This window comes from Aptenodytes forsteri, unplaced genomic scaffold (genome assembly GCF_000699145.1).
Source record: "Aptenodytes forsteri isolate BGI_AS27 unplaced genomic scaffold, ASM69914v1 Scaffold190, whole genome shotgun sequence".
NCBI classification, from domain to species: domain Eukaryota; kingdom Metazoa; phylum Chordata; class Aves; order Sphenisciformes; family Spheniscidae; genus Aptenodytes; species Aptenodytes forsteri.
The window spans coordinates 1,210,109-1,222,824 of record NW_008794597.1 but is presented as its reverse complement, the minus strand read 5'-3'; the positions used below and the strand labels follow the sequence as shown (position 1 = coordinate 1,222,824).

Sequence of the window (12,716 nt, the reverse complement as noted above, 5' to 3'; positions counted from 1 at the left end):
AGGGGCACGATCACTTCCCTACTCCTGCTGGCCACACTATTTCTGATACAGGCCAGGATGCCATTGGCCTTCTTGGCCGCCTGGGCACACTGCCGGCTCATGTTCAGCTGGCTGTCGACCAACACCCCCAGGTCCTTTTCCTCCAGGCAGCTTTCCAGACACTCTTTCCAAAGCCTGTAACGTTGCATGGGGTTGTTGTGACCCAAGTGCAGGACCCGACATTTAGCCTTGTTGAATCTCATACTGTTGGCCTCGGCCCATTGATCCAGCCTGTCCAGATCCCTCTGTAGAGCCTTGCTGCCCTCGAGCAGATCAACACTCCGGCCCAACTTGGTGTCGTCTGCAAAGTTACTGAGGGTGCACTCGATGCCCTCATCCAGATTATTGATAAAGATATTAAACAGAACTGGGCCCAATACTGAGCCCAAATAAAGTGTCTGGGAATCTGAGAATTGTTATTGTCAAGACAACGTTAAATATTTTTGTGTAACTGTTTCTTGTTTGAGAACAGGATTGTTGGGGAAATGGTGGATTTTAACATGGAGAAATCTAGGGGAATGTTCAGACTTGAGCACTTACCTTTTGAGTATATACTTTTCTCTATTGAAAACTTAGCTGCTAAGGACATTGTTGTGTCATTTCCCACACACACACACTTTCTACCACACAGCTTTACTTGCTTGTGAAACATAGGCATATTTGCGGAAGCATTGAGCAGTTCTGAACAGAAAGTGTAATAGGAATGAAAACTGAGCACCAAGAGGTGAATGCAGAAGTGGAGAGCACATCCAGCAGAGCTGAGATGTAAAACAGTGAGCAGCATAGCAATAGCATGAGAAGAAGTTTCTAGACAGAAGCACATTTGTACCAAGTGTGGAAAGTCTTCAATGCAGTTATGACAGTAGCATGGTTATGAATATTGTGATGGAATTCAGAGACTTGGAGAAAGGTAGAGCAGCAGGTATAACTCCAGTGTGGACTGCTGTAGAAATCGGCGGCAAGAGAAATCTGTAAGGTGGTCTTTCTGGTGCACTCATCAACTGTGAGTTCACACTGGTACCTCTTAATCCTCGCTACGTTTTTTTCTGTTGGTGTGGATTAGGGTGCGGTGCTACAATAAAACTGTGAAAAGAACAATATTAGCCAAGGGAGGAAATATCTTCAAAGTTAAATTCTCTTGACAAATAACTACAATATGTCCTATATGCCAATAAGGGTGACTAAAGAAAACCCACAGTGCACCCACAATGCCAGCATTTCAGTGCTGGTGATTTCTTTTTTTGAATAACTTTAATGGGGTATTCAGGGAAGATACTGAAGGCAGTGTAGAATTGGGCTGAAAAGATCAGTTTCTATATTCTTTCCCAAAAGAGCGACTTGCTAACCCATAAATTCTTTTTTTTTTGCCTGTAATTGTTTTGCCTTGCTTGGTTATCAGTACAGGGAATGTGGATGACAGAAGGCACCATTTGTCACATCATACAACTGCCTCTTGCCCGAAGTATTTGAAAGGACAGATAACTCAGCAGAGCCTGGACAAGTAAACTAGATGCCCTTTCCCTTCTTAGGTGAGAGAGAGTCTAAAAGTGATGGAGTTCATCACTCCAACAGGAAAAATATTTGAAAAGCCTACTTTTTTTCAAAAAAACAAGCAAAAAAAATCACATCAAAACCAAAAGACTTCAACCACAAATCAATACTGAAGCTACAGAATGGACTCTTTGAAGTGAATAAGTGGGCATAAAACACTAAGTTTACACATTTATGTCTTCCCTCAAGTGCCCTTGTAAGTGGTAGACGAAATTCAGTCATGCTTGGCTCTAGCACCAAACAGGCCTGTGAATGCACAGCAAGTACATATTCTCTACTGTAAAGGGAGATTTGAAAAGCCATATGCTAGAGCGTATGTGCTGCAGAAGCTGTGTGGATGCATCATTTAAGTCTTTGTCAACTGTCCTTCAATTTACTATTGGATTATGATCACAACAGACTTCTCGATTTATTCAGAAAAGAACAATTATATTTCATCAACATTTTTAAAGGCTCAAATAACTTTTTTGATATGGAACAAAAGGTAAACATTTAGTCATGAATAATGAAAGTGGGAAGAGACTCTAGAATCACCACTCATCTGCTGTTCAGGCCCAATTCCTTTTCTAAAGTGTGTGTTGAAACCCCACATCTGAAAGAAAAGTCACCACTCTTCTCTGTGTTCTGCATAAAGTAAATGGTAGGTAGGTGCTTTTGTATGTTGGAGAGGGGAGAAGGTCATTAAGGACAAGTAGGTTCCTATATTTCATTGAATGTCAAAGGCATCTAGATGCCTACCTGACATTTTCATTTGAGACAATACCCCTTGATTCAAGATCAGGATGTTGTCTATTGTGTTTAAGTCAGTGCATATTCAGCTTGTGTGAGAGTAATTTATTTTCACATTTCAGTTGCCTCAAAAATACCATGAGTTGGGATTGTGTGGGTCTTCTTATGTTGAGTTCCACCTGGTACTTCATTGTGCAACTATTAAGATACTACAAAGCAATTTCTATTGATGTTGTAACAGCAAATCATCTGTTTTATGAAGGACTTGAAGAAAGTGAGAACTTTTTTCTTTCGAGATTAGACTTTCCCTATGGTATTTCTCAGTCTTTGCAGTCTTCATTCCTCTTTGCCTGCCTGAGGGAAGAAGCTGTTATATGCTTGATCATTTTGAAATAGCATATTTGGAGAAAAGCGTGCCTGACACCTCGGCTTCACCACAGCCAGATGCTCCTTTTTATTTTTATGTCATATAAAGGAATTGCAGAGATGCCTGTTGCGCTTTCAGAACCCACCATGTTATGCCAGGGTTATCTATCTCTTTCTTGGGGAGTAATACCGCTCTAGTAAACTGCAGAAGCACTCTTGTTTCTTGCCGTAGTAATGATTTAGTACAATGTGACATTAGAAACAAGACAGGGAAACTTCTAAAATGAAAGAGAAATGAAGAGAATAGCTGAAAGTACAGTTGAAACCAGCAGCACAACAAGACATGAAGGGACAGAATGTCTGCTTTTGGAGAGAGTGATGGAATTGAAGGTGCCTTTGTGCAGCCATATAAAAACATTCCAGGGATATTGTCTTTATGGGTTATGAAAAAGCCAAACCACAATTCCTTCTACTGTTTTATTTCCTCCTTTTTGTTTTGTTTTCATTCATACACAGAGCCATATTTGAATGAATGGTATTCATTTCTTGTCAAGAATGGTGTTCAAGAAAGGAACACCAGATATGTACAACAAAACATACAGATTTTGGAGAGTAAACAAACCTAACTATGTGCTGGTTAAACTACTTGTTCCCTGAGCAGTATTCACACGTTGCTGTTACCATTACAAACAGTGGATAATAATTCCCTCTCTACTAGTGCTTGAAGACAATGGTAGTCACTAAATTAAATGAATAGTTTTTGCCATCAGCACGTATCACGTACGAATTCTGGGTGTGGACATGAATCAGGAAAGGAGGAAAGTCTCTGGGGTGACCTCTCAGCAATGTTGGTAGTGCCAAATAATAAGATACTTCTGCTACTTATTCAGAAAAGAAATAAATAGAACAGCATCTTCAATTTTTATTTTACATTTCTTTGGTTTAGCATTTGCAAAGTTCTTATTTTGAAGAAATGTAGAGACTTGGGATAAAAAAAGATGAGATATTACAGAAGAATTTTGCAGCATCTGTTTCACCAGGAGTTGTGTGTGACTCACTGTTGTGTGGTGTTCTGTGTTTTTTCATAAGTGTGATTCCAATAATGAATACATTGAGAACTTGGGTTCACTTATTAGCTAGCAATTTGTTTCTGTGTTAAATTCACTTGTTCCTCAAAGCACAAATCAGCTCTAAGTCAGAAGAGAGATATATAGGTGTAAATAGGAAAGCTCCTGTTGGAATAAATGAAGGTCTTCATTACCTGTAAAAGATATAAATTAAACCCACTAAACTCTTTTCTTTGTCAGTGCCTATGATATAACTGACCAGTACTATTATTGCCATGATTTATAGGTATAGCTCTGAAAGTGCTGCCTTCCAGTTGATTCCTCTGACCTGCAATGAACATGCCAGTGAGAAACACTGTAGCATACTTATTTTTTTGGCCTCAGAAAAATGAAGAGAGGAAACAATCCTCCCTCCCTAAAAAAAAAAGCATAACTCTGTGTCCTGAATCCTAATATAAGTAAGAAGAGAGTTGTGAGATTAAGGAGTACCTGCTCTCAAACTAAGTGCTTTATTTGAAGCTTCTCCAGAGGTCAGAAGGAAATCTTGGAGCACTCTGTTCCCTCACCCATTTCTTTACTACCTGCTACTTTGTTTATGCCAGTTGATATATTTTATATAAACTAGTTATCTTCCTTTATAAATTAAGGAAAGTAAGGATGGTTATGAAAAAAAAATGAGACTTTTTCAGGAATACATTTAAAAATCAAAATAAACTTCAGAAGAAAATACATGCACAGAAGGTAATAGCTAAACTTTAGTTCCAGAAACTATGGTTAGCACTGTAATACAGGTATATCTCTCTATATATGTACTTAAAAAAATGCTCATCTGTTGAAAGAAAGGAAGAAATAGAAGAATTGCACTTGCCATTGTGCACAACTGCTGAAATGGTCACGCATTTTCGGTGGCAGCAGTATTGTGATAGTATTGCATTTAGGCTGCAGCTAGTTTAGATAGTGTCATGATCTCATACTATTGATCTGTTGAACTGTGATACCTTACTTAATAACTTACATGTAATTCATCAGAGTAAGTAAGCAGATACACAACAAGGAATTAATCCCATTTTAGAGCATGTAACATTTCCAGTAGTAAAGCTGTACTTACATAAGAAATGAAAAAGAGGAGGAAACCTGAGAATTTGTATCATACTTTGTTGATTCCTCTGATCTCTTTTAGTAGGAGCAGGGACAAGCTTTATCTTTACTGAACCTCTGCTAATGCATGTTCAAGATACAAATATTTTCATTAACAACATTTTCTGCGGTTCTGTCCTGTCTGAATTTCTGATGGATTGAGTTTTGTAGGAAACTACTTCATTGAGATGAACGTGAAAATGAAGCATGTGATTAACTGAAATAAAAGTAGCTATGCAAAACATTTGTGATAGCAGATATGAAAAAATAACCAAGTGAAAAAATTTAAATATATTTTAAAAAAAAAAAATCTGAGGTTTAATTCCAGAGCCTATCCCTTAATAAATTTTTGTCTCTGAGAGAAAGTGTATTTTTATGCCATCAGCAGCAAACTCAAACCACGTTTGATATTAAATCTGGGAAAGGTTTAGCCCATAGTCATAAAAAATATTTGTATATACTTTATAAAAGGTGAAGTCTAATAGTCAGTACGGCTGCTCAATACATATGATACGTATTAGTGTAGTGTATTAGCTAGTGCAAAAGCAGAACTCAAGTTATTTTGAACATCAACAAAGTTAAAGTATTACCCAGAACATGTCTTTTTTTGTGGAAACTGTATCTTCAATAGCATATAATGATCAGTTCTGATTATGAATAGTCATAAGGAAATGTAAGTAAACAGTAGAGTTACAGTTTATTTAGACTCAACTTAATGTATGGTACTTCTGTGCATATGATACCTATTTGAAAATATTCCAGTGTGTATATTCAGGAGCAAATATTCTGAGTTCAGGTTCATATGCTGGCACACTGAGCTGGACTTCTACTAGCCATTCATCATAACTGACAACTGCTATATGACTGTATATGGCAATCTCTATATGCTTGAGGGATAGATCTTGGGAATTAGCAGGGGATCAGTTTGAAAGTTTGCGGTTTTAAAGATTTAACCAATCATCACAGAATAAAAATGGTTGTTTTGCCAATATATATGTTGGGAGACTTAAAAAGAGGTTGCATGTGTCATGTCCAATAGACCAAGTTTAACCTTTTTAGCATAGGTGTGATGTTCTTAGTATTGTTCTCTGGAGTTTCCCTCTTTTAAATCCATTGGAATCAATTGAGATGAATTATCTCTCTATTCTGAGCTGACGATGATTGAAAGCACAGATCTTCAGGAAACCTGGAAGGGTTTTACTTTCTATATGTTCCACCTGAGAAAAAGATGAAGAACCTTTATCGTGAGGCAAGAGTTTTTACTTGGTTTCCAGTTCAGCTGGTTGAAAAATACAGAAGCTTTTCTGCTGTGAATGAATTACATCCCATTTGTGGGAACATATGGATCACCATATTTTAATCTGTTATGTCTAATATAATGCTTCTGAGATTCATACTGTACCTCAAAGCTCTAGAGGAAAGCATTATCTTATTTTTCAAATTATCTACGTGGAATGGAGAAAGCTTGAGGTTTCTTAGTACAAGATGCTATAATGGTTGCTAAGACTTTTGGTTGGATGGCTTATAAGATTAATAATATGCATGTTCCTAAGCTTTTTATCTCCATTTCACTAACTCAAATACAGTTGAGTTTTAGGGCTGGTATGTAGTGACTAAGAATTTTTCACAGTCTGATAGACATTTGTTTGTTTCAGGCCATTTCCTTGCAGGCAAACTGTAAACGATTGCAAACAGCACTAAATTGCACTCCCTTGCAAACAAGCCAGTATGCCAGGAGAACCAGGAAAAGGTGTGACTGCGGCTTATACCGATAAGAGGGAGATTAAAATTAGCCACATGGGGTAGTGATGATAGCTAGTACATTCTGAGTTTTGTCTCTATAAAATCAGCCTACAAAGCTTGGTAAACACTTAGGAAATGAACAATTTTGCATTTGAGGCGACGCAGAAACATTCTTTGGTACATCCTGTAGCCTAGGCTCCAAAATCATCCAAACTGGGGGACATACTGGAAAGCACAGTGTAGATCAGAATGTATATTCAGATAGTCTATTGAAAACTTATGCTAGCATAAAACATGGCATCAGTGAGGATTTAATGCATAGGTAGAGTAAGAATTTTGTCACTGGGTGATGCTTGAGAGTCGGATGGTCCCATAAGCACCTTCCTTCAAACAGGTTCAGTGCTTCTCAGAAGCTCAGATGGTCCTCTTCCTGCGTGCCTAAAGGGGCTTGCCTGTAGGCATGCTCAGAGCACTCCCACCAAGCTTGCAAAGATGGCTGCTTTTTCTGAGTTAGGGGATAACAGAGCAGGACAGTAAACTCATGTAAGATGTAGGAAACCATGGTTTTATTCCTTTCTGTCTGTGACTGAAAGAATCAAGCACATCTTGCCTGCCAGGAGAAGAACTGAAGCTTTTTAGCTAGGGGTGTGTTCACACTGAGCAGGCTTCCCCTCTCTGGCCAGGCAAAGCTCAGATTTGTTTCTGCAGCATGTCTTCAGCAACAGGTATGGAACACACCTAGTTAAACCTACAGTCTGACACTTAAGGCACACTTTAGGGAGCTAAGTTACGTTAGGTTGAAAGATCACTGTTCTGCCCACCAGAGACACCAAACACATGAAAGAAAGGTACAGCCTGAATTGTTGTAAAACAAAAAAGCATCCCCTCCCTCGGTGTTTAAGAGGAAAGTTATAGTTATGTCCTTGCAAAATAAGTCTCAGAGCTATGAATTACTCAAAGGAAGAAAAGCACTAGCTTTCAGTCCTGACTAAGTTGCCTGAGGTTTATCAAAGAGAGCTGTTTATAATATGTGTCTGTCATCAGAATTATTTTTGGCAATAAAATTCTGTTTGCTCAGTGTGCAGATTGCCATTTTAAAGGCATCTAACTCCCCCTGTTCCCACATGACTGACACAGGGTATGAATTTTGGTGGGAAGAATCAGTCATTTCACTGCTTAACAGTGGTATCCCTAAGTTTCTCCTTAGATGTGTCCCTAAACCCTTTATTTCTTGGTGTGCTTTTAAATGGATGATTCTGGATACACGGACTTTAGGTGGATCTTGGTGCTCCACTTACTGCCTTTTCTCTCAGTCTGCTGGATCCATAATCGTGATGATCTGTGGTCAGGTTCCCTGACTATGCTAACAGCATGCATCAGTGCTAGATGCATTTCTAGATGGAGATCCTGTGACTGAATCCTCAACTGTGAAATAGATGCATGTTTCCTGTATATAGGAGCTGGCACATAAAAAAAAATGTCCAGATACTTCTAAGTAATTAGTCATACAAATGTGAAGTCTACATACGCATTTGAAAAAATATGTCAGGTTCCCTGACTATGCTAACAGCATGCATCAGTGCTAGATGCATTTCTAGATGGAGATCCTGTGACTGAATCCTCAACTGTGAAATAGATGCATGTTTCCTGTATATAGGAGCTGGCACATAAAAAAAAATGTCCAGATACTTCTAAGTAATTAGTCATACAAATGTGAAGTCTACATATGCATTTGAAAAAATACAGTCCTGCAATATCTTTTCACATCATATATGCTATCAGTGTTTTCTTCTGCATTTATTTTGAAAAATGTTGTTCTGAGATGCCTGTCATTCAGCACAAAAAGGCCAGAAGATCAAGCAGGTCAAAGATTCTACAGGGTTTTTTCTGTATCTAATATATATTTTTCCTTAACAGGTGATTTGTATATTGGAGGAGTGGCCAAAGAAATGTATAAGTCATTGCCAAAACTGGTGCACGCAAAAGAGGGATTCCAAGGCTGTCTTGCATCAGTTGACTTGAATGGACGGCTCCCTGATCTAATCTCAGATGCTCTCTTCTGTAATGGGCAAATAGAAAGAGGATGTGAAGGTATTAAATATGTTGATTTTTTTTTTATATCATAGTGAAAGTATTGTGTGAATCCTGCAGAGTTTTGTTGATATGTACACTCCAAACACGGAGAGACTATATTTTACCTGCTTCTAATTGATCATTTGACCCTTTCTTATATAAAGACTGCATTTTTTTTAGTATTATAGACACAAGTGTGTGCCTGCCCTACAGCACAGAGATTGATCTGAGAACATGAGTTAACTTCTTAAATGTTTAATGTAGGTTCCATCCTTCTCCAGTGGCAAGATACTTTGCATGTATTTTGTTTACTTCTGATGTATTTAATTAATGATAGAAACAATAACAATTAGCTTCAATGAAGTCCTTTGTATCTTCATAACACTTAGGCATTTGCTAATGCTGAGACATTAGCTAATTAATTCCATTTTTAAAGCAGATATTCTGAGCTGATTAATTCAAGGCTAATTTATGAAACTGTTTAAGATCAATCTTCCATCTTCTCTATTTTTGCTCACCCCTGAGTTTTGCATTGTCATGAGCCTTCCTATCTGAAATCACTAACAGCCAAATATGTTTTATCTCACATTTTTTATGTCTTTATTGACTCATCTGGAATATCATGGAATTTAAGTGAGGACAGAATTAGAAGAGGTGTATTTATAATTCAGGGATGTCAATCTCTAGCTATTTTTCTAGCTGTCATTTAATCCCACGTTATTTTTACTATGATTTCACGTAATTCTGAATTTTGTGGCTATGTTCAATTTTATGTGTTATCCCCCCTCTCAAGTACCATTCGTCTCTGGACAGAAAAATGTGTAAATGACACTGTAGAATTTCAAGTTGGAATCTTGATGATTTTGATATCAAGTTTGTTAAGTTTGCAAATAGACATGGTAAAAAATCCAAGCAGAGCTGGGGGGTTTCTTCAAGCTTCACAAGATAAAGCTTTCTGGTGGATAAATTCTGTCTCCTCTTTCGTTGTGCCTACAGTACATTTGTACAGGTGGAACTTTTTTGTTCTTTACCTCCTACCTTTAGTTAACAGTATAAATTCTATTGATAGTACCTAGAAATATGTAAAATTCACAACTTATTTTTCTATAGCTTTAGTGTCTATTTATTTCTATCAGGAATGGAAAAATATGACTAAATTAGTTTGTCACTGAGTTTAGAAAATTAGATTCTGCTTTCTGAATAACGTTAGCAAGTTCCATGCCTGCACCATCCCTTCAGAGTCTCAAAGTATGCCTTAATTCCATTATGCATTTCATAGCTTCTTTTGAAATTATGTAATTATCTAAATGAATTTTATGTACTTCAAAGAAATATTGCCACAGGCCTAGAGTGTGAGTTCACCTTTTAAACCAGTGGCACAACTCAGCTATTGGTGAATTTAATAAAGCTACCAACAATTTAATAAAGGCCATACAAATATTGTCCTTTTTGGTGGAGAGTCAGCTTTTTCCGACACCAACATTATCTGACACAAGCAAAATGGTCAAACCAGATGTGCTGCCTGGCTCCCAGGGACCTGTCTCATCAAAAGTCTTTTGCCCGCAGAAGGAAATCTTTAACAGCATGGAATGAAATATTCCCTTCCAACCTTTCTGCTTAACTCTTGCAAGTTAACTCTTCCATCTCACTTGTTTACTTCAAGTCTTCCTGTCTGACCCGTCTGTCAGTCTCTTGTCTGCAGACTATGGATCAGATGTACAAAAAAATGTTCTGACACCTAAAATATGATTTAAGTCACTTGCAAATTTAGCTGCCTCTTAAAAGTCTCTTGTATGCCTCAAGCTGCCCATAGCTCTGCTGCTGTGTACAGATAGGACTGTCTCCATCCTTACAAAGCTGAGCAGTTTTGCATCTATCACATGCTGCAATGGGATGCGTAAGCTCTGTAAGCCCCCTGAGATGTCAAGTCCAAAGAGCTCAGGACATAGCAGCAGAAGTAATTTCTAAACAATAAGTATTAGTCACCGCCACTCTCAATCCAAAAGATGGCTGGCTGTACTGGTGGGTATATGTCCTTTGTTAAGACATCAGCCTGCTGCAAAATCTTTCCTGAGAAGTGAGGCACTTGGATTTGATGTTCTTCAGACTCTTATGGGATTGAATTCCCCACCTTTCTGGTATAAAAAAAAAAAAAACCTGTGGTGAAAGCTCTTTTTCTCTCTTCTGTCAAACTGTGAAGCCATGATGTACCACTAATTAATTTTATGTGTTAGGATTTTGTTCTTAGAAGGTTGACATTTCTCAATAACTTTACTGTCATAAGTGCATGTTAAAAATTCTTTCTTTGGAATGTTTTTTTGCAAACCCACACGTGGGATTGGTGTGGCAAGTTGTAAGGCTTGCATTTTGAAATTTCAGCCACAGGCAGATAGATATCTCTGTTCTCTATCATTGAGCATTGAATGTAATTTACACTTGGCTGAATCCACCTTGTTGACAAATTTTCAATGGCTAGAACAGATAGAAACAACAGCTAAGAAACATAAATATGCTAACTAGCTCTTCGGATTGTGAACAGCAAACCCCAGAGCCAGGTTGTAAGTGTTTTTCTCTAGTCAAATCCATTGTACTTTCTTTACACACTTTAAATAAAGCAGAATTGTAGAAATTACAGAATGATAAAAAAATACTTTTAATATATTTAAGAGGAAAATGCACTGTGTACATGCGTGTGCATATATAATATAATTTGTTTATTAAATGAACTATATGAAAAGTTTCAAGGTATTAATATATGTGAAGATTCTTGGTGGTGAGACATGGAATTTATTTTTAAAATATATAGTAAAACATTGTACATGCTACTTAATAATGCATTTTGTGTAATATATAGCATGTAAGCCCTCACATAAGACAAATGTAAATGAGAGATCAAATCCAGTCAGTTAAAAAGTCTACAGTGAAGACTGAATAAATTAGAATATTTAAATAGAATGTGAATCAAAAGGTGAGTGCTTGAGAAGCGTATTACAATTTTTTTACTAAATAGCTTAGTTCTGTAATATATATAGGAAGATATGAACCTGTTATGGTAAATATTATAGTATTTACTGACATTAAACAGTCCTCCTCTGTTCTTTAAAAAAAAAAAAAGCCTACTTCTATTAAAAGGAATTCTTACATGTAAGGTAGTCTTGATGTCAATTTTTTAATAATGACTACTATAGATAAGGAAAAAGTGCTAAGAATCAATTTCATAAAAAGCAAAATACCCTGCTTTTTAACAAGATCCTAACTGTATTTTTTCCAAATATGTGTGTTTTAACATGCACTTTTTAATGTGCCTACAGGGTCCTGCAGTTTACGTACTTTTAAGTCCTTGTGACTTTTGCTCTACTTTTGCAAAGATGAGGAAATTTAACATTGCATAACTAAAGTGTAAATAAATGCATGAATATATAACATTTAAACACCTACAGATATTTTCACTTCATCTTTGTAAAGTTTCCGAGTAGCAGAATCTGGTGAGAAAAAAATGTGTCTTGTCTTGTCAGCTACGGGATTCTGTCATTATAATCCCCAGCTCAAGAAAGGGTGATGTAATGCCCAAATGTTTAAACTTCTGGGCTCAAAACTCCAAAGAAAAGGAGATCACTATCCTATGTCTGCCTACTGCAGTCAATCAGTTATGGTTATTATTATTGTTGTTATTATTATTATATTATTTGAACAGGAGAAAACAGAACAGATAATAATTTTGCCGAAACAGGGATGCAGCGTACACTGCCCTCGTTCTTAATCACACTGGTGACTGTTCAGGCCCTGGTTCAGAGGTGTGCTCGAGCAGTGCCTCATTTAAAGCAAGTGGCCATTGAACTGACTTAAATCATATTGATATCGATTTTTCTAAAATACTGGCAAATCAAAAGAAAATCCCACACTGAGTTCTTTGAAGGAGCTGTAATGTCAAAGAAGGGTTAAGTGGATTTCTCTCTACAGGATGATTTAGGATATTTATATAATCTTTGGACCAGTTTTGCCTTGTCATCA

General features: G+C 37.1%; 1 protein-coding gene across 1 annotated transcript in view; it reads left to right on the top strand.

Moving 5' to 3' along the window:
- LOC103893543 (neurexin-1) overlaps nt 1–12,716 on the top strand; it is a 491,522-nt gene that overhangs the window by 113,844 nt on the left and 364,962 nt on the right. Inside the window, exon 9 of the mRNA XM_019470311.1 lies at nt 8,550–8,723. Within this exon, the coding sequence (XP_019325856.1) occupies nt 8,550–8,723 (174 nt within the window). The remainder of the gene's footprint in view (nt 1–8,549; nt 8,724–12,716) is intronic.